We start from the raw sequence: 23,205 nt of genomic DNA, 5'->3' as shown, positions 1-23,205 counted from the left end.
TCAAACAGGATGTTTAGAGTCTGTAGCCATGAGGGCACCCTCATGCGGGAATTTAGCCTTATATAAGGAGATCTGGGAAGCTCAGCATCACAGCATAGGGAACCTCAAAGCATGTAGCAGAGATAGAATAATCAAGATCTGAATCTGTGTAATCCCTGCACTGATGGGAGTGATGGTGAGTGATAATGTTTACAGTTGAAGAGAAATCCAAGTACACTCCTCCCTGAGAGTGATATCCTTTTTCCACAGATTGGTCAGCCATTCTCAACTTCCTTGCTCATTCTTCCCTCCTGGAAACTTTACTTTAATCCCAAGATCTTTCCCAAGCTATGTTTTGCCCTATAAATATGCCTCCCCAGACACCCCCAGTTTGGTCTCGTTTGAGGTGAGAAAGTCACTTTGTATCTCACTTGACATGATCGTAAGGCAGCTCCTGAGCCATTTCCATCTCACAGCATCGCCTGATCGGAGCTACACATCTGGAATTGGTGCAGTATTGCCCTCTGCAACCCCTTTAAGTCGCTCTTTGCTACCACCTTTGATATTGTTAGTTTGTGGCTGTGTGCCTGAGTGAATGTCTTGTGTGAATGGTGGTTGTCTTTGATTGCAAATAAAATTACGTTTGGACCTGCACTCTGGAGTTCTTTTTCTCGGAACCGTTATACACAGCCTTGATCCCTGCTCTAATTGCCTGAGCTCTGTTGGCTGCTGTCATTTAAGCTAATGAAATCCCTCATTTGAATATTAATTGTGGATGCTCTCTTGGGTAACAAAATGTGTTTTGGGTAACAAGATGTAGATTTATTATCCTGACTACCCCATACAGTTTTTTTCTGGACCAGCTCATTAAAGGGATTGAACAAGTTTATGAGAGCTACTCTATTGCTCTAATGATAGTTTCCTGTGTTAAATTTTAGAAGGCATTCTAAAATTCTATTCTTGTTCAAATGATGATACTGTATGATTGTACAATTTTAATTGTTCATTTAATGTGTTTTATATATGTTGTTAGCCAGCTTGGGTCCCACTTTGGTAGAAAGGTGGGATAAAAATAAAATTAATTAATAAATAAATACTGCATTAGTACCCCAATTAATTTCCTTATCAAAGATAATGTTCATAGAATCATAGAATCGTAGAGTTGGAAGAGACCGCAAGTGCCATCCAGTCCAACCCCCTGCCATGCAGGAAATCACAATCAAAGCATCCCCGACAGATGGCCATCCAGCCTCTGTTTGAAGACCTCTAAGGAAGGAGACTCCACTCCACTCCGAGGGAGTTTGTTCCACTGTCCAACAGCCCTTACTGTCAGGAAGTTCCTCCTAATGTTGAGGTGGAATCTCTTTTCCTGGAGCTTGCATCCATTGCTCTGGGTCCTAGTCTCTGGAGCAGCTATCATATCACCTCTTAACCTTCACTTCTCCAGGCTAAACATCCCCAGCTCCCTAAGTCGTTCTTCATAGGGCATGGTTTCCAGACCTTTCACCATTTTAGTCACCTTCCTTTGGACATGCTCCAGTTTCTCAACGTCCTTTTTGAATTGTGGTGCCCAGAACTGGACACAATATTCCAGGTGGGGCCTGACCAAAGCAGAATAGAGTGGCACTATTACTTCCCTTGATCTAGACACTATGCTTTTATTGATGCAGCCTAAAATTGCATTGGCCTTGTTAGCTGCCGCATCTCACTGTTGACTCATGTTCAACTTATGGTCTACTTGGACTCCTAGATCCCTTTCACACGTAGTTTCATTCAGCCAAGTGTCCCCCATCCTATATCTGTGCATTTCATTTTTCTGCCCTAAGTTCAGTACCTTACAATGTTATTAGCAGTAGTCTGGTTAAAGAGCAGATGGAATATAAGAATCGGGCAGATAAAAAATATAGTAAAAACCAATAATTACTATAAATTACTCTTCTAACAAATATAATGAAATAGTCTGTGTAGTAAAAAAAAGGCTACAAGTGGGAAATGGAAAGAAGTTCAGCAAAATTACTGTATGAAGTTCTTTCTTCCCGATGACCACTATACGTTTTTGGTGTTGTATATTCAAGAAAAGGAAAAGAAACTCTTTTATTATAGGGTAATGATATCAATGGGTTTTAACAGCTGTACTGGGTCTATGATTCATTAAAGAGACAAGCTCCTTTTCACAGTGTGGTGTGTTCATGAAATCCCTGGGGTCAGTAAGTTAGCCTGTTAGGCAGAAAGAAATAATGATCAACAGTATGCTCATAGACTATAAGGAGGCATAATATCTCAAGGAAGAGGGCATAAAGAAAAGTATGGGTGGTTATTCTAACGCTTTCCTAATTTTTCAATTGTTTTTAGGGATGCCAAGGTTCGTTGCTCAACCAGAGTCAGCATCTGTCTACAGAGGAAACAGCATAGTTCTTAACTGTGAAGTCAATGCTGATCTAGCACCCTTTGTACGGTGGGAGCTAGATCATCAGCCACTCTTTCTGGATGACCGTGTCTTCAAATTGCCAAGTGGAGCTTTAATTGTTAGCAATGCTACAGATGAGGATGGCGGAACATACTGTTGTATTATTGAAATCGGTGGTGCTCCCAAATACAGTGATGAAGCAGTGATTAAAGTTCTTCCAGGTACAGACGTGTGTGTTTCTTCTTCCATTCCGATCATCAGTAAGATTATTTAACTATAATGCCAGAGATTCTCTAGTAGCTTGCTGTTAAAAGTTTTTAATTTTAAATGACATGCTATTCTCTGGTCCTCTGGGAAAAGCCTTCATAAAAGTTTACTAGAAAGGGGGTATGGATTTCTACACCAGGGCATATGACTAGAGAACTTTTGAATAACAATTCATTAACCTTTTTTTTCAAAGACTTCCACCATCTTAGTCACCTAGCTTATGCCTAGGATCTGTACCTATTCCAGATTCTTTAATATAGCTATTAATTGCTGTGTTCGTATTTTCTCAAAGAAGCTTTTTAATACAAGTTACCTTGGTTAGGTTTTACAAAGTTTTAGTTGCAAAATGTTTCATTTGGTTATCTAGAAGCAAATAAGGAGCCTCCTGTTTCAGAACATTGTATTCATAAGCGTGAGGGGAGCATTGCTTTAAATTTCTTTTTGCTATAATAATAATATTAGCCGTTCTGTTCACATTATTTGCAGAATCTGAAAGTCTGTTAGATCTGGTGTTCCTGAGACAGCCTTCCTCACTTACCAAAGTGACTGGGCAGAGTGCAATTTTGCCATGTGTTGCTGCAGGCATTCCCACTCCTTTTATCAAATGGACAAGAAATGAAGAAGAGCTTGTCACAGAAAGGTGGGTAATAGGTTTAGTGTTGCATCTGCTTTTAATACTCTGCTACTGTATCCCATACTATTATACTCCCATGGTATCTTTACCTAGGTTTTTTAAACAAGAAGTTGTTACTGCTGGGCAAGTGCAGGGTGAGAATACAGTGCGCCCGCATCATACGCGGCTTTCAGCATATGGTGAAACCATGTGGGGAGAAGGGGCGGCGCATCCCATAGGGAACAATGGGGTGCGCGTGTGCGCCGCCGCACCACCACATGCACAAGCTCCATTAATTTAAATGGGGCTCAAGCATAAGCGGAATTCGCTTTATGTGGGGGCATCTGGAACAGATCCCCCGCATAAAGAAGGGGAGCACTGTATAAGGCCAGTGACGGTTGCTAGTCTCTCTAGTGAAGCTTCTCAAAGAACTTATGGATGAGATGCATATTAGGAAGGTGAGAGGAAAAGGAAAACAGTTGTTTGATATCCTTGTTTCTGCTGTGAATTATTTCATACATTCCTTGTCATTTATAAAACATTGCCCAAAAAAAGGGTGTATGTTGTACAAAAGTGTGTGAAAAGGCAAACATCTTTGACTAGGCAAACCTATTTCTCTTAAGTCTGCGTTTTTCTCTTCACCTTTGATTCTGGTGATAATTGTTATGTCTCCCGTCTGTTTATGGCTGCCTGTTCTGTTGTCTATGAAATTATATATCTTTAATGCTTAGGGAAATGTTAGAAAGCTCCATTGTCTACAAAATGCATTAATCATAGTTAAGAATACTTGAAAATGGCTGATACTTTCAGTTTCTTCTGTGGGAGGATTTTGCCAAATAAGTGGCTTTATGCTGCTCACTTGTTCAAAACATAGTAATACAGCAGGTAGTGCTAGGACAGTGTCTTCATAAGGTCAAGTCAGTAAGATAGATGAAGTAGGTCCATTCAGTGATGTTAAAGAGTGGCTCTCAGACCCTATTGTAAAGCAGTTTTAACTTTCTAGCAGATTCTAGAGGAATAACTCATACAACAGATGTGGAAGAGCATGCTAAGATTGTTCTGAATGCTAGTAATACTTTGTGCTAAGTTACATAAACTCATCAGTGCAAGAACTCAAGGAATACATTGCATTTTAAAAGATTTTAAGAAAGGAGGTAAAGAACGATCTGAAGGTCTTCACTGAATATACTTGTGCCTAGGGCTTGATCTCTAAATATTGCCTGATTTAGATAACCAACTCAAGATGTAACAACAGATAACAATGGACATTTTCTTCAGTGCTGTTCATCAGCTTGTTTGAGTTTTTTGTTTTGGCTAATATTTTTTTTTTTTGGTCATCAGCTGTAAAATTATCCTTGTTTGTTCTTGGGCTTGCATGTCTTATAAAAATCTTGATCTATCAATCAATCAATCAATCAATCAATCAATCAACCAATCTATCTATCTATCTATCTATACACACGCATACCTTTTTATTAGTATAGCCTAATTTTTACTATATTAATGTGAACATTGTAAAGAACAGTGTAGTAACCATTTCTTACTTTCGTTACACAGATGCATACAATAAACAAGAATATAGAGCAATAACCAGAATATTTTAACTGAATTTGTTAATGATTAAAATGAGATTTTTATGGAGAAGAGACTTAGAAGATTAATTGGATGTCCAGGCTGCTCAGAAACATTATAGACATTTGAGTTCTTATTTTCTATCAGAATTCTGTATACTTCTTTAAAAAAAACCAGTCTGATAATCTGTTCTCTTTTGCACAGCTCTCAAAAATTTGTACTGCTGGCTGGGGGGACTCTGAAGATAAATGACATCACAGAAGATGATACTGGAACATACACCTGCATTGCATATAATGGGAACGAAACAATTGAAACTCAAGCTGACCTTACAGTACAGGGTATGTACATACATTTTAAGATACTAATGTAGTCAAGGCCACAATATTCTAGAATATATCGTGATTTGACTGGAGCAGACATATAGCTATTTGTAGTGATCCTATGATTTTGAGCAGAAACATGCTTGGAGGTTGAGCATGGAAGATCCCATAGCTTGGTGGTAGAGCATGTGCTAGATTCAGTCTCTGCTTTCTCCAGGTGGGATCTGAGAAAGATCTCTGCAAACATGACTGAGCTAGATGGGTTTGATGGTATGAGTCAGTGTAATGCCGTTTCAGTTTTTCCTTCATATGGCTATAGTGCACTAGATCCAAAAGAATCATAAGGTTTAGTAGGAAGCTGGAGTTGCCATGTGGAAGCGCTGTTGTTATGAAGCAGGCATTTACAATGGCAACAGTGGTGGCTTCCTGTTCTTTACCTCTTCTTCTTTTAATAAAATACTTCAAAGCAACTTCCATCATTCACAGGACATTTTGAAAAGGAAAGATGATGCCTGAACTGGCACTTAAAAAAAGAACCTGAAGTAATTGCCTCACTATTGGCTTTTGGCTTTTGGTCTCATGAAGGTAAAACAGACAAAAAGTGTATGGTAGGAAAGTTGCTCTTGCTGCCATTTTTTTAACTATTAAAAAGCAAAGGAAAAAGAGGAGGCCTTCACCATAAGCTTTTTCCTTCTCCTCTGAAGCAACTCAAAATATATAGACCTTAGTCCATGGCACTCATGTCCTTGTCCCAAGATATCCCCCAATTGGGCAAATCTTAAAACAGGGAGAGTAGTCAGTTTTACTGCAAATACAAATGTGTTGAGCTCTCCCTGTATGGCATGTATATTACTTGCATGGTAGATTTCTACACATTTTTATAGATGACATGAGGCTTCCAGGAAGATTTATGGCAAGATCTGTATGTTTTATGCATAGCCGAGATGTATAAATACATTATTGGTATTTTGCAGATTGGTTTCAGAGAAAACAGAAAGAAAGACTGAAGCTGAAAGGAGCTGTTTTAGGTTTTGCTTACATGTGAAAAGAGGCCTTAAAGTATTCTTTCCTTCTTTTTTATTTAACCATTTCTGATCATTATAATGTTACTATATAGTTGTGTGGTGATGAACCTACTGCACGTGTGCCAGTGATGATATGCAAAGCCATTTTTTGTGACATGCGGAGGGCAGGGAGGAGGAGGAACAGGTGGAGAGGCAGCTGAAGGCCTGTAAGGGTGGTGGTGGTGGGAAGTCTGCCCTGGAAATCCCACCCTTGGAGGTCAGAGTTCCTCCCTGGAGGTCCCGCTCCCCCCCCAAAGTCCTGGCCCCGGCGCTGGGTGACGCCAGGTGCCAGAGGCCTTTTAGTTTGGGCACTCAGTCCCGAAACTGCTATATAGTGTGAATTAAAGCTGAGGAAAGTAACACTATTTGTTACTAAGAGATTTGAAGTGTAGATGTTGATGCTGAGCGTAATCTTCTACCTGTTGTAAATTTACAGTTGAAAGCAAGATTAATTATGGCGTCTTCCTCAAATAATACATTGACTTTAAGTCTATCTGTGGTTTGATTGTTGTTGTTAAAAATTACAGTATTTAGAAATCAAATTTATTTGTATTCCCCTGAATTAATGTTGACTATGAGGTGAAAACTTTGCAAAAGCGCACTGTATTTCTGAAATATTATTTTCCATAGTGGGATAGAGTAATTTAATTAATAACATTAATTGTGTAAACCCTCTACAATGAAAGATAACTTTCTACTTTCATATTTTTTTTTCAGATCATACATAATTTAAAAAAACAGTGTGGAGAATTCATCTCATTTAGTAAAAGGAATGTTGATTTTCCTTTACCTAAATTATGAAGGACTAATTCATTTTATTTATGTTATCATCTTTACTCAGGAAGTAACATGGAAACAGACCGATACTAACAAGGTTATAAGTTCACTTTTCAGCAAGGGAGTATTTTTTGTTTGTCAGTCATTGTATTTGGCTCTCCAGGGACTCGTGAAAAAACTGTGACGTAAACAGCATTGCTTTTGGATTTCCTGACCTGTCAGTTTCAAACTGAGCAGTATGTTAGTGATTGTACCAAGTGGCATTTCCTTTAAAATATTGTATTGAACATGAAGCAATAATTATATTTGAAATCAAAGTACTTAAAAACAAATCTTCCCCTCATTTTGAAACTGGCAGAAAACATTCCTGATTGCTGTTCCTTTATAGCCACCCTTCTCATTCCCAGTCTTCTAATTTCTTGGCTGCAGTCTCCAATTTGATCACTGTTTGATCAAGGATATGAGCATTTCTTGACTATTTCAGTTTCTTCGTTATCTAGGATGAATTCTTGTACATCTTCCATGGTCCTTACTCTTTTTTTAATGTTCAGCATTTTAATGTTGTTTTTAATGTTCAGCATTACTTTCCTTCTTGATCTTCTTCAGTAAGGTCTTTGTTGGTTTCTCTTAGCACAGTCTGCCTTTCTTATACACGGATTCAAGCATCCACAGTTTGAAAATGTTCAAAAAAACCATAAATTTCTAATATTAAACCCTGATTTTCCATTTTTATTGGGGACACCATTTTGCTATGTCATTATATTTAATGGGACTTCAGCATCCACGGATTTTGTTATCCATGGGGGATCTTGGAATCAAACCCCAGCTTATAACAATGGTACACTGTAATATGGTGTTGTCTTCATATGTCAGGTTGTTAGTGTTCCTTCCTCTGATCTTCACTTCTTCTTCCTCTGAATCTAAGCCTGCTCTGTGTACGATATTTTCCACATGCAGGGTGATAGTTTGCAGCCTTACTTGACCTCATTTCTGATTTGGAACCATTGTGTTTCTTCACTTTCAGTTCTGATGGCTGCCTGTGTAGCTACAATAATATAATATAAAAGTTAGAAACACCATTAAACAAACAACTCAATTAAAACATTAATTTATAACATTCAAAGTATAGCTAAAAAAACCAAAATACACTATGCCTCATTAAAAATCTTTCAGTCCCAACCAGTTAAAAGCTGAAGGCCTGCTTAAATAAAGAAGTCTTTGCCTGCTGGCAGAAATACAGCAGAAAGGAGGGCAACCCAGTTCCATAATTAGGTGCAGACATCAAGAAGAAAGTCTTCTGTGTCTTCACCAGACATGTCTGAGGACCAAAATCAGGCTCTTTCCTGAAGACTGTAAGACTTGGGCAGGCTCATATGGTGAGATACGGTCTTGATCCAAGCTGTATAGGGCTTTATAGGTCCTAACCATCACTTTGAATTGAGCCCCCAAACAGACTCTAGCTGTTTAAGTTAGAATTATATACTAGTCCTAAGAGATTACTACATGTGGTATTTAAACCATGATTACACCTGGAAAAATGGCTTTGGTGATACATGTCTCATGCCACTGCCTCTGACCCGTAGCTGCTATGCCCCTCAACCACAGAGAGTTCCTTTTCATTGATGGGGGAACATGTCAGTGAGCTGTCAATAGTGCAAGTGCCTAGGTGTGAAACATTGTTGCTGGGCAGTCACCTTATTGACCACAAGGTTGCGAGTTCAAGACCAGCAAAAGGGCCCAAGCTCGACTCAGGCTTGCATCCTTCCGAGGTCACTAATATGAGTACCCAGACTGTTGGGGGCAAATTAGCTTACTTTGGAATAGCGGTATATAAATAAAACAAATTATTAATTAATTATTATTGCCATTCAGGTGGTGTCAGTGTCCCCTTTTGTCCCCCATCCACCCTCACTATTCCTAAGCAACCTGATTATTTCCCCCTCCTATTTCTTTTCATTGTTTCTTTTTAAAACTTCGTTTATTGATTGCTGTAGCAGAGCCCTAGAATTGTGTTCACTAAAACCAACCGAAACGATGCAGGGAGCGGGGGTTAAAGGGCCTCATGAAGAGAGCCCAATGGTGGTGGCAGCTGCCCCAGTCACGCAGTTTTGAAGATGTGCAATATTGGGGTTCTGGATGCGGTATGTTTTCATCCCCCCCCCCCCCCGGTTGCAATTGCTGGGAGAACAGGGATTGAGTAGTAAAGCCCCTAGCCATATGTCTAGCCATAGTATTTTGATCTACTGACGTTTTCTAACTGGTTGAAAGGCATGTCCACATAAAAGTGGGTTACTCAGTAATCTAAAGGCAATGACTGTAAGCCTGAGCTCAAGGAACAAGGGTTTTTGGGCTGGTCTTTTATTTGTAAAGTTCCATGTACAGTGATTGTGCTATTTAATAAATGATGATGCTGATGATGATAATGATGATTGTGTTAGCATGTCCTGTGTGTCAACTAAGATTTCTTTTTTTAAAAAACAACCTTGACGTTTTATTTGTTGACGGAACTTTGGCCCGATACAGACGGGCCCTTTGTGGTATGGCGGTGGTGATATAGAGTTAGGGACCACTTGGCAACCGCATAGTCCCTAACCCTAGTATGGAGTGGTGGTGTAACAATGGCGGCATACCGTGTACATGGGCACTGCCATTATGACGTACGCGCAGCGTGGCATTCACACGGTGCCACACATCGCTTATGTCACGAGTGTTCTATTGGTGCACCCGTGACATCCGCCCTGTGGTGCAAAAGAACCTGGTTTTTCCAGGTTCTTTTTACTCCGGAGAGAAGCCCCGCGGTTTGGCGGCTGTGGCTTCCCTCCGGAGGGAATTAGGCCACCAGTAGGCCGCCTCCTTTGGGCAGTCTATACCGCACCTTTATATCAACTGCTGCTTCGGGGAGAAGGCAGCTTTCCACTCTCATTGCTATCCTTGGTGTATTTTTACAACAGACATTTTAGTTAATAGCAACAATAATGTATTGGCATTTCTACTTATTTACCTATGCAAGAGTTGGGAAAATTTTGTTGTGTTGTTCTAACACTGACCATACATCATGAGATATCATAACTGATGTCTGTTTGGCTAAGATGGGGAGGGGGGAGGGTCTTTTAAAGTATTCTCTCTTGGTACAAAAACTGCAACCTCTCACTTTTAAAAAAAACTGTTAACAAGGCAGTATGCACAGAATGCAAATATATGCTTGCTCCACTTCTTTCACTTGGTTTGCTTGGCTTCTTTCACCTGCATGTTTTCCACCATATATGTAAGCACAATAAAATTAAAATGTGCATAACTAACTCTTCACACTAATCATCTTTGTATATTAAAATGCATGATTGTTTTCTGTTTGACAATGGGACCAAGCAAAGGTGAAGAGAAAAAAAAGTAAACCTCCAAGATTGCTTTGAAATTTAATTGTCTGGTGAGAAAACATATAATTTCCATTAACATTGTAATTGGCTCATTTGCTTTCTGGTGATTACGTTTAATTTAATCTGCCACAAATATCTACTTATGTCTGATTGATATGAATTCTGAATATTATGTGTAGTTAAGCTACAACATTTCTCTCCTTCCAAGGCATTTCAAAATGCATTAATGGAAAGAAAATATGTAATTAATATTTCATGTTCAACATTTTTAAAGGTGGCTTCTCCTATTTCTCCATCTACTCATACTAGTCAGATGTCAACAACAATAGCCACACTCTGTGTCCACCCTCAGCCCTTTACAGTCTATCATCAAAATCAGAATACTATTGAAACAAAGTCAGCTGGTAGAATGTAGGCATACTTGTAAAATTAAGCCACTGAGAGTCATTTTACTTGGTAATATGATTTGCATTTGGACACACCAATAGAAATGGAAATGATAACTCATTATGGTAAATAAGGTAGTTCTGCATTTTAATCAATATTTATGCCTTTGGTTCTGGCACTGTTGTTTGTACCCACTTATGTACGTATAGCAGAGATGCACATATAGGAAATAATTTTCTTCTTCCTCAATAGCTCTTAGCTCAGTCTTAGTCAGTTTATGTTGTTTTCTGTTTACAATAGATAATTTCTTTCTTATTTCAAGTATTCATTTGCTCTGTCCATATTGTTAAATGGGCAGTTCTTTGGCATACCTTATATCTAGGTTCTCTTCCTGTGTTATAATCATAACATTTGGTCAGATAAAATGCTAAATAAATATTTAAAACGAAAACTACAAGCGTCCAATTTTTCAGTTAATCATCTAATGTTTTATTTGTTTAATTGGAAAGGGTTAACTCTAATTGAACTTACAAGTATGTTTTAGAAGGTTACTTACTGTATTAAATGATGAGAGAACCTTCTAAAAATACGCTTTTCTTCTAATGACGAGTAAGCTGCTTTTGTGTGTTCCTATATCTTAGACTTCCATTACTTTCTCAGAGTTATCTGTCTTGAGATTTCTTTTAATTTAATTATCTAAAATTATTTAATCACTTCTTCGCCTTACTAAAAATTTACTGATTAATTTACTTGTTCTTGAACTATAGCAAGTATTTTTGGAAGATATTCTGTTCAGTGAGATTCTTTTAAAACTTGCTTATAGTTCTGCAGAATCTGTTAAGGAAATACCTCTGTTCCATTTTGTTATATCAAATGGTCAAGCAGTGCAAGGCGTACTGGATAATTAATTGGTAACTGCCTTTTATTTCCTTTCTTGAAGCACCTCCAGAGTTTCTGAAGCAACCTTCTAATATCTATGCTCATGAATCCATGGACATCGTGTTTGAATGTGACGTGACTGGAAAGCCAGCTCCAACAGTGAAGTGGGTTAAGAATGGAGATGTGGTGATCCCTAGTGACTACTTTAAAATTGTAGTAAGTATAAGTTGAATATGAAACCTGTGATCCACTTTTCTTATAATGTTTAAGTTAGATCTATATATTTCTAAGTTTTTGTATGCTCTGCCTACATTTGGCACAGGAAAGTTCTGGTTTTTAAACTCTAACTTCTCCATTAATTATGCATTCACAGTCACATGTAGCATCAGTGTGCATCTGCAGTATGGCAGAAAATCTGTTTTGTCTTGAAAGCTTAACTCACCTTCCAAATTGAGTGTCTTTTGCATTTATACCAGTGGAAACATTGAGACTGGTTCAGATTGATAAGGCTGCATCCTAGTGCTGGTCAATGACACTTCTCTGAATTCTATATGTATTTTGCAAAATCACTTCCCAGCTGAGTGGTGACTCATTTCAATTGGGGAAAATGCCAAAAGGAAAGTCCCTTTTGGAGTCCCTTCACTAGTATATGTTTGTTTAAGTCTGGAGATGTTCCACAGATCTTCTGTTTAGTTCATTTCTGAGAAAAAATATTAAGAATATGTGGGTAGGTGGATTAATTTTTCTGAGTTAATATCAAAATTCGAGTGAGGAACAAAGGCATAGATAGTACAATAAAGACAGCCGAATAATAGAAGCATCACAGGAAAATAAATTTAATTAATCACTTATTAAATTAATTTTGACAATAATGAACTGTGCCTGGGACAAATAGAGAAGACGAAGAAGACATGAGCAGATTAAAGACAGTTTCTGGGAGTGGTAAGGGCAGGAAGATAATGACTGAGTAAGAGTGCTGATGTAGAAACAAAATTAGATGTTGAAACAGTAAAAATAAATGACAGAAGGCTATCAAAAGTGGAGTAGCTTATGCTAGGTTGCCCAATCAGTATATGTAGTAGTGGTATAAGCTACAGCTAGGAAAACAATAGAAAGAAGCAGATTTGAAGATCTAGGAACAAAAGTGGAAGGCAAGATTGGTTTAGGAGGAGGTTAAAATACTAAGAGTATTGGAAAAGTATTTACAGAATTTGGTTGAAAAAAATTAGCTGAAAGTGAAGGATTAATAGATTGCATGTGAAGAGACAGAAGATGTTAGTGAAGTTCTCCCAAGTTGGGTTCTGTTTGAATTTGGGATTCATAAAAAAAAAAACCCAACCCTGCTTTACAATCTTAGATGAAGAATTGCTGGTGTTTTTCATCCCATGGGGGATTTGTTAGCAAGTGTAATCTTCAGCTGGTAGTATGTGTGATCCCAAAACAGGCCAAGCAAGGTGTCCATCGTAGTCTCAAGAGATTCCCTGTGGACTGGTGAAGCTGTCTTGGAAGTGCTGTAGCAGTAAAAATTGATGAGGTGGTGGACTCCTACAGTCCCAACAGTTTTTACCCTGGCAACTTTCCCTTAAATGAGCAGTAAGCTATTCTACAATCATATTCCCATATTTACAAATAAAGCAGTTAAAATACAAATAGAAGCAAAATGGGCTAAAAGCCTCAGATCATATATAAAAGGACAGTCAGGATTCAAACTGTACCTTAAAAGCTTGGGAAAATAAAACTGTTTGCTTAGTGGTAATGAAGTCACATCCTTGAGATCTATGATGAAATCTTTATGAGACACTGGTAGCTGAACTCTTATTACACAGATTTTTGCAGGTTAGAAAATCTGAGTTTGGTATGATTTAGAATTTTATTCTTTGACCTTTGTTACGTAGAAAATGACACCTTCACAGCATGTATGTTCTTTATTTAGGACGAACATAACCTACAGGTTTTGGGTCTGGTGAAATCGGATGAAGGATTTTATCAGTGTATAGCAGAAAATGATGTGGGAAACATACAGGCAGGAGCCCAGCTGATAATACTTGATCATGGTAAGAAATTGAAATCATATATGTAAAAAATTGGGGTGGATTTCAGCTTTGACTTTTTTTTGCTCACAGGGGCACTGTTTTGTTTATACATAAATAAAAACTGCTTTTGCTTGTTATGAATGCATATATTTTGTACAATAATACTTACAAATGGTTTCTTTTGAGTGTGAGGTCCTGTACATGTGTGTTGCAGAAGATTCTTTAAGGCTGTAAACATGCTTGATCAAATGCACACCATTTCTCTACTGCAGCATTATAGATAAAATGCAGCATTGCTAAATTGAATAATAATTACTTTTAATAAATTGATTAAAACATCTGCCAGCAATCATTAAAACATCTGTCAACAGTCTTTAAAAGCCCATCAATGATCTATTTCTGGAAAAAATTGTGTCATGTGTTAAAATCTATGATTTACAAATGTTGTAAAGTCCAAGATATCTTCCTGTCTTGGACTTTACATTTGCTTTAGTGAGATTTAAGAGACTGCAAGTGCTCCCTTTTTCTGACTGTTTATTAATTCAGGACACTTGAGTGGACAGTGCTTGATATCACACATCCAACAACTCTCACCAGTTGGTTCATCCTTCAATAGATATTGTAAGTTGTCTGTAGGCACTAAAGCATTCTCTTTGTGTAGGTGGAAGGAAGCACATTGTAAATTCATCAGAGAGAGAGAACAAACATTTGGAAAAACTGCAGAAGGAAAGGGCAGGGGAAGGTATTTTTGTCGATTTCTGTTTGATACTTCAGTCTTGGCAATGGCATCGGCTCTTCTCATTCTTGGTCTTTCTACTAGCTGCCATCATATCTCTGTCAGAGCTCCTGTCATCCCCCAGCCTTTTCAGTATTTGTCTCTGCTTAAATTCCTGAATATTAGCATCAGGTCTGTGTGGCATTGGCACAGTGGCTTGTTCTGCAGCGGTGTCCAGAGTCTAATATCTATTGATTCCTCCTGGTTTTCCAAGTCACTTCTTAGTTGGCCTCTGACACTGTTCCGCTCTTTGAGGGGCCGTCTTCATCTCATCATCTCTGTGTTCATGTCCTTTTGAGACCAAAGTTATTCATAATGCTCTTGCAGATGATAGACAACAGAAAAGGTTAGTCTTAATTTCCCCATGTAATACTGTTTTTACTGACACCTTCTTACAGTAGGCATACTAAAGATGGCAGAAGTATGCATCCTTTGCTCATCAGATATAGACTTTGCTACTTGTCTTCCAAAATCCAAATAAAAATATTACAAAATCAAAGCATCATGTTGGTGCTAAAAAAAGTTTTGGTTTGGCGGGGGGGGGGGTTGTTGGATTTCAGATTTCCAGATTAGGGATACTCAGTCTGTATTTTCTTACAAATATTTCATGTCTGAGCACACTCTACAATCACAATCAATTCCCTGCTTCTTTGAGGCTGTTTTTCTGGATATTACATAGTTCCCAAGAGAATATTTGTATTAAAATTTCAGCTGGAGGATATTTATTTACAGAACAACATGCATGAGGAATAACTATTAGGAGCTGTTTCTTCTCTTTTGGAATCTGTAATTTCGACTTCAGTGTTTTAGTCATAAAATTACATATACATATATTTATAGATTTGTAACCCAACTTTTCTTCTAAAGATGGGATATAAGGAAACTTTCATAAAAAATAACAGTAAGAGACCTAATGTGGTGCAGAGGTTTGAATATTGGACTATAACTCTGGCATATAAGGCATAGCAAACCACTGGGTGATCTTGGACAAGCTTCAGAGGATGGCAATGGCAACCTCCCCACCAAAGAAACTTGCCAAGAGAACCCTATGATAAGTTCTCCTTAGGTCACCATGAGGCAAAAATGACTTGGAGGCACATAACAACCACAGAATACAATAAATTATATATATTAAAATACAGTTTTAATACCATAGAATAGTCACAGCATTAAAGCACAGATTAATTTGGAATATTTTAGAAAACTCATGAGAACGGAATTCAAATGTTAAAAGGTCAAATTTGTCAATTGAAAGATCTTAGAACATGTGTTGTATCATTGGGTGGAAAGAGATAAGCATGTCTTTTATTGGTTGTGTGCAAAAACATACTCTGCCTTTGTGTTAGTTTTATGTTAATACTGGTTATCTTATCTAAAATACAGCATCATTTCTGGTTGTAATGGCAGGAAAAGTTGTTTTCCTTTTTGAATTCAATTTTGATGCATTGATAGTGGCACACCTTTTTTGATTATTGGGCACGGCAGGAAATAATGAAATGACTTCCTCTAAAACAAAGTATGTCACGAGTATGGGAGGAGTGTTTTTATCACACTTTTATGACTTCCTTTAGAAGTTTACATTGGAAAATTTAGAATCATTCTCGCCAGAAAGCATATAAAATTGAACTGATGGATTCCGGATACAGCTCCAAAGCATACTCCGATAAAATGCAAACAGCAGGATAGTCAGCTACTAGAATTTCATTAGCAATTAACTGCATTTTTAGTCTTGTTGTTGTTCTTGTCTTTGTCTTCATTGTAATCTTCATTATCATCAGTTTTTTTTTAAAAAAATCAGAACTGTAGTAGCAGGAGCTAAAAGAATTCAAAGTCAAAATATCTGTGTTGCTGCTAACCAATCTACAGTCTTGAGCTTATCTGTGTGGCATAGTTATTTGAGTATTGGATTAGGACTCTGAGAGACCAGATTTCAGATCCCTGCTCAGCTGTAGAAACCTACTGGATCACTGTGAGCAAGTCACATACTCTAATTAAAAAAAACATACAGAAGGCAATAGCAAACCTTCTCTGAATAAATCTTACCAAGAAAATACTGTGGTAGTATTGAATTGGAAGTGACTTGAAGGCACATAACAAGCAGTAAGAGTAAAGTGTCCAGTGTTTTGAATCACAATTTTCCTCACAGTTACTGTAGGGAAGCTGTGATGGAGCGCAGTGAGGATCGATACCTCCCTTGCCAGAGTTTAAGCCTCAACAGGATCTGGCAGTGTAGGCGGCAGCATGGCGAGAGCAAGAGAAGCCTATCCAAGAAGGCATAGAGCCAGGAGCATGAAGAAGCAAAGAAGGAGACAGGGACATAGCTAAAGCTAAGCTTAAAGGGGGGGGGGGGAATAAAGAGTTAAAGACAAGAACAGACAGGGGCAAATCAGAAGATGGCATGACCGCTGGATGAAATGAAGAGCTGACAAAGCAGAAGCAGGGTGAAGCGGTTATGGCCAGGGGCATTTGGGGACCATGGAAAAGAGGACAGGTGGCTGTTGAAAGGGAGAAAGTAGGGAGGGCACCATGGCAGCCAGCTGGTAAGACTAAAGACTGGAGTGTAGCTTTGGCACGGCTTCCGGACTCTTAGGATGCATGCATCATTTAAACAGCATACCTCCAAGGTGACCCTAAGCAGCTTTATTTTGGCCTGTCTCTATGGGCTGTTTAGTCACAGAAAAGGAAAGTTCAGCATTGGCCCTTGTGATTGGCAGGCAGTGTAGAAATGGACAAGTCTGGTGTGCTGTAATTATTAGGAGTTTGGATTTTACCCTTGTCTGCAATAGTGCCTTTTGCCTGCTCTACTAGACTTGCACTCAAGCTGCTTTTCTAACTAGTGTTTTTTAAATAATGTGAATATTTATGGGTTTCTGTTTTAACTGTTGTAGCTGTCTTGGATCCAGAGATTGAGGAAAAGGTGGGATATAAACAGATAAGTAAGATAAAGTAATGAAAATAAGAAGAGCAAGGGGGGGGAATTGTATGTTAGCTTTTTGACAATGTGCATTTGATTGAAATATTTTAATAGAGAAAATCACATTGTATCTTACAGTGCTTATTATACAATAGAATTCCTCAAGAATTTAAAGTATTTATGTTATTTTTTTAAAAAAAAATATTGTTGGTGATGGCAGTGTTTCCTGTACTACATTGCTAAAAATACTCTCCTTAAATCCCTTAAAATAAAATAAAAATGTAGCTGTTTATATTGTTGATAGTAAAATCATGATTTACAGTGTATGAACATTTGTTGGAGTGTGGATCCAAACCACTCCTGCATTAAACATGAAGTGTGTGTTACCATCTTGGTACATAAAATGTTTGTGCATAACTCAGAATATTTTGCTACTGCTTGCTACCATATGCATTCTGTTTGCAAGAGAAGCCCAGGGCTAGAATTCCTTCCCCTTGACAATTTGTAGAATAGATACAGCAATTAATATACCAGGCCTGTGCATCAGCATGTTTGTTTTGTATAGCTGAGAACTCTGTAGTCTGCCAGCAGAGGGACTTAATATTTATGATATTCTCTGTGGGATTCTTCAGTTTTTATATTCTGAAATATTGTGTATTTCAAGTTGGGGGGAGCTTTTTGAGGATCTTTTTTAGAAAGTTAATTAAATGTTCCTAGAAACATTGCATTTGGTCCTAGAAACAGAAAACAGCTGCTTGTTTGGGTAATAAACAATGTATGCAGGCCATTTGCTCACACAATGAATGTAACACCAAGAAAGAACTCTCACAGTAATGCAGCAGTAACTACTATGAAGATGCTTGATATCAGCTATGTAAGTTGTAGTTCAAGAGTACCCTTGTTGCACTTCACATGTAAGGACATCACTTGGATAAGATGCTAAATGTCCAATTAATAACTGACTGTAAAATGTAAAATAATCTACTGTTACAGGCCAGATGAATTTTATTTGGCAACTCCTGAACCTGTGCATATACCATTACAATATTTATACATCATTTTAAAAAAATATATACAGTACCCTCTCCATACAGTCCCCTGTATACACAGATTCTGCAACTACAGATTCAACAATCCACAGCTTCAAAATATCCTCTTCCCCCTCCAAAAAAATCCAAAAAGCAAACCTTGATTTTGCCACTTTATGTAATGGATAATATTTTGCTATCCCATTGTAGATACTTGAGCACCCATGGATTTTGGTATCTGTGGGGGCGGGGGGTCCTGGAACTAAAACCCCAGCAGATACCAAGGGCCAACTGTATAACCTGCTAAAACCAGTATATTGTAGAATATAAAACCTAAGATTCATGGTAGTGAGTGCCCATTTTTCTGTCTTGTAATAAAAGAAAGGGAAATACTTGTTTAGATTTCAAGTCAGGGAAGAAAACAAAAACCACAAAGAGTGATCTCAGTTCACCCTGAGAGTCAGTACATTAGAGACACCTGATAACAGTTAGTAGAATGTAGTCTCTAGTTTCTAGACTCTTGTGTGCCGAACAAAAAGATAACTAGAGATCACTATTAACATCACTCTCTCAGCCTCAGAGGAAGGCAAAGGCAAAGCTCCATGTGAGCAAATCTTGCTAAGAAAACCCCATGACAGGTTTGTCTTAGGGTCACTATGAGTCAGAAATGACTTGAAGGCGCACAGCAACAGCAAACATTAAAGCACTGCATCATTTTCTAATTGTAGCAAAATATCCCAGGTTTTCGTTAGTTTACCATAATGCATAGATTAATAGAATCTCCTACTCAGTGAGCTGATGCCCCTGGCAATATGTATTGACCAGTGTGTCATATAATTTTCCTAGCTGAGCTCTCCCTGCCCCCAAACCATTATTAATCTTATGATCTGTTAAGAGTAGAACTGAAAACAAAAATGAAATGTCAATTGCTTATTCATTTTACTGGTACTGTTTCATGTATTTCCCTTGAAGGGAAATACATATGAAAACATGTTGCTAGCACTGAAACTATAAGAAAGGATAACAAGTGCTTCCTTTACTGCAAAGATGTTTTTGATACAAGCAAGTTTCAATACAAGTAAACATTTTATCTACTTTTAGCATTTGATGCATGATCTGCCTAAAATTTGTGTATTTCTCCATTTGTAAACTTGGCATTTGACACTGAAAGTTTAGAATATATTAGCAGAAGATACTTCAGGAGGGAATGCACTTTTTAATAGTGGAGGGCTTTGATCCAGCACCATAGTAAAACCATGCTTAACATTTAAAAAATGATGTTCTTTATTTTGTTTAAACGCTGTTAGTGTAGCTATTCTTTAATATGGCCCCACTGGTGCAGATTGTCATCATTTTTATCTGAAGTGGTATGTGAGAAATGATTTTTCATTCCCTGCCGTGTTTAAAAAATGACACAGTTGAAGTCAGGAAAATAGACCTAGCTTGAAAAACTGCTTGAAGCAATTGTTTCATGGTTAAAGTAATGTGAATTTAAAAAATCTTTTGGCCCACTTCAGTCTTGTGTGTGTTCATTCAAAAGTAAGTTTTACTGAGGTCATTTTGGTTTTTCTCCATAGTAAATGTATACTGTCTTATTCATTTATACTTTGAAATGCAGATGACATAATCAATGTATGCTTTGATTGTGATTTCCTGCATGGCAGGGAGTTGGACTGGATGGCCCTTGTGGTCTCTTCCAACTCTATGATTCAATGTTTTTGGATTTACGTGTTTTCTGATTTGCAGACTTATAAAAGGACCTTAACTCAGTAGCATGCTGTATTTTCCATTTCTGTGGTATTTCCAAGGGCTGGGAAATAATCATGTTTGAGATCCTGGAAAGCCACTGTCGTTTAGTGTAGATGAGGGGCTGGCATCATGTGGCCCAGCAGAAGTTGTTGGACATCATCTCACAGCAGTCCTCACCACTGCCTATGCTGACCATGGCTTCTGGGATTTGTAGTCCAACAGTAACTGGAAGGCTACATAATTCCTACCTTTGGTACGGATAGTGCTAAGCTAAAGAGTTTACTGGTCTGACTCAGTATGATTTTCATGCTACATAACTGCTTTTCATCAATGGTAGCCTATTAGTACCAATTAGAGGAAGAGACTTGATCCCAGTAAGGTGGAGGATCTGTAGTGGTTTGTCTGACAGATAGGTGTTATTCAGTCTTCTCTATATGGGGTTACACTCTCCCGGAAGGATCAGCCTTGTAGTCTCTGCAGGGGGAGTATGTTCATTCATTCAGCTCTTGTCAGTTTAAGTTCCTTTATCATCTTTGGCCAATATACTTGCTGTGACCCATGTGGATATAAAGAACCTGCCACACGTACCCAGGTATTGGCAATTCCTGCTTGGATTGTTTCAGTATGTTGTTATGAGGAGCTGCCTTTGAAGGACAATGCGGAAACCTCAGTTAATACTAATATACTGTATCAGCAAACCTACTCACTGGGACTAATTGTTCTGAACATATTGGTCCAGTCTACTGTGACAGCTTCACTGGATACTTAGTCAGTTTCCAGGCCAGGTCCAAAGTGAGTACTTTAAAGATCTTAAATAGCTGGGGATCAGTTTTCCTGCTCTATATGATCGTGCCCAAAAGTCAAGATCACATTTCTTTGGTTGCTACTGCCCCCAGTGATTCAACATGAAGTTACAGATGAAACAGCTTGTCTGTGATGGCCTCCATCTGTGGCATGGTCTCACTTTGGAGAGCTAGTTTATGCCCTTATTCTATAAATGTGGATGCCAAGCCAAGATTTTTCTCTCCCATCAAATATTTTAATTTTTTATTGGATTTGTAAAGTTTGATTACAAAGAACCCCTCAACCCCCAAAAAGATAATAAAGCAAAAAGGAGAAGGGGGAATGCATAGAATATGAACAAGGGCTAAGTTTGCGATACTGAAACTGGGGCAGTTTTGTATTAGTTAATATGCCCGCGACAGTCTACCTCCTTGTCCACTCAGCCACCTTCATTAAGATCAACTTTAGTGCTTTCCAACAAACATAAGTTACACTTGATAGTTTCAATTTACTGTATCTAAAAATACGATTCATGTTACCAACACAGCAGGGATGGCTGAGATACTCAAAGCTAATGGTCCACATGCAATATCCAACAGGTGATACAGCACAGTTGTAAATAAATATTGACAATGTGTACACCTTTGGGTAACTGATAGATTGCAAATTCTCAGTCTGGATTTATTAGTTAAGCCAAAGTATAAATTTCACCATCAATCAATTTCTTCTGCAATAAGCATTATTGAATAATCTTCAAATCTGGGATGCTCCACAAGTTTGTAACTGACAGTATATTACCATATATGCCAACAATCCTGGCATCAGTAAACTAGGGAGCACTCTTTCTTTCTTCCTTAAGTGATTAGAACGTAAGGCAGTCCTTAAAAGAGGTTCCAAATAAGTTGATTCCAAAATTGCCCAAGGGGTAATTGGACTGTGTTTATCAGTTATTTATACGAGTCAAAAGTTAGACCCTACAGTGTCAAGTCTGGAAAATTAATGGAGTGGTAAATGCCCTCGTATAAACTTCCTAAGAATAATGTTGATTTTCTGAAAGTAAGCCTGAGGGATAAAATATCTCTTCTTGTTAACCTTACTCCAAATTTTGAGTAACCTTCACCTATCTAGATCCAGAGATGTTTCATCAAGCAATGCAGGCAAGTTCCATGTGATTGTTTGAGTAATATCTCAAGGAACTAATATGCCTAAATACTTAAGAGCTTCTGGATACCACTTGGCAAACAACCCAGACGGAATATTAATTGCAACAGGAACAGCTTCAGATTTAGACCAATTAACAGAATAGCCAGAAAGGGCACTGAAGCTATTAATTCATTTTATTAACTCTGATAAGGAAGGCTCTGGCCTAGAAATAAACAAAAGCTCTTCAGCAAATAAAACTGCTGTGTCTTCCTAATTTCCATGTATAAACCCAGAAATTACTAGATTCTGCCTAATTGCACATGCTAATAGTTTCTGTAACCTTAATTGTTTTTATTGCCAGTTCTGTTATTTGCTTTTAAATATCATAATATGTTGTTATGGAAATTAACTAGAAATTTGTCTGATTCTTTTTTTTTTCATTGACTGTATTTGGTTTTTAGTCTTGTAAACCACTCCAAGTGCTTTTAGCAGTTCAGTAGTATATACGTTTAATAAATGAATGAAAACAGTGGTACAAATTAGGCTGAACTGCATATTTTGACTGCAATGCTGAACCAGTTGGAAGTGGTTAGGTATTGTATTATATTTTACATATTGCTGCTTTCTGAATACATTTGCAGTTTCCCCTGGGATAGATCCAGATCAGTTTTAGTTTTAAAGGGTTTCCTTGCAGTCTTTTTGTCTAGAATTACTGGAGGATTTTATCTTGAGTTTTGACAACCGAAATATTTTCTCTTGTACATACTGCTAAAAAGAGAAGAGCAGATAGCGTGGAACTTCTTTTGCCAGCCTACCAAAAAATAATTAGATTCCACCTCAGTGATTCTCTGCTTATATTGCCAGCATTATATGTCTGAAGAATTGATTTTAACATTCTTGGTGACAGATCATTACATGGTAGACAATGTTGCCTTTCATCTCTCAACTGAAAGAACTTTTCTTCAACCTCTTCAAGTTTTTCCCCCTTTAGCAGTGCTTCATTGTGGACTGTGTATCTTGTACAAGTATTAGGAACTGTTCTTTTACTTGATCAGAGCTGATTTGATAATAAGCAAATAGCAGATGTGCAAAACTAGATAGCCTTGCTTATACACACTGCAGTTTGTGGTGTTTTGAT

At 37.8% G+C, this 23,205-nt stretch overlaps 1 protein-coding gene across 8 annotated transcripts in view; it reads left to right on the top strand.

Moving 5' to 3' along the window:
- Positions 1-23,205, top strand: part of NEO1 (neogenin 1) — a 69,706-nt gene that overhangs the window by 4,204 nt on the left and 42,297 nt on the right. For all 8 annotated transcript variants that reach the window (XM_089538703.1, XM_089538702.1, XM_089538701.1 and 5 more), the window contains exons 2-6: positions 2,332-2,607; positions 3,140-3,293; positions 5,043-5,179; positions 11,704-11,858; positions 13,576-13,696. In XM_089538703.1, coding sequence (XP_089394829.1) covers positions 2,332-2,607; positions 3,140-3,293; positions 5,043-5,179; positions 11,704-11,858; positions 13,576-13,696 — 843 coding nt within the window. The remainder of the gene's footprint in view (positions 1-2,331; positions 2,608-3,139; positions 3,294-5,042; positions 5,180-11,703; positions 11,859-13,575; positions 13,697-23,205) is intronic.

The sequence above is a fragment of the Sceloporus occidentalis genome, unplaced genomic scaffold (genome assembly GCF_023333645.1).
Source record: "Sceloporus occidentalis isolate IW3139 unplaced genomic scaffold, rSceOcc1.0.p SCAF_9, whole genome shotgun sequence".
In the NCBI taxonomy this organism is placed as follows: domain Eukaryota; kingdom Metazoa; phylum Chordata; class Lepidosauria; order Squamata; family Phrynosomatidae; genus Sceloporus; species Sceloporus occidentalis.
The sequence above is the reverse complement of the archived record's forward strand: the minus strand, read 5'-3'. Positions and strand labels throughout refer to the sequence as shown.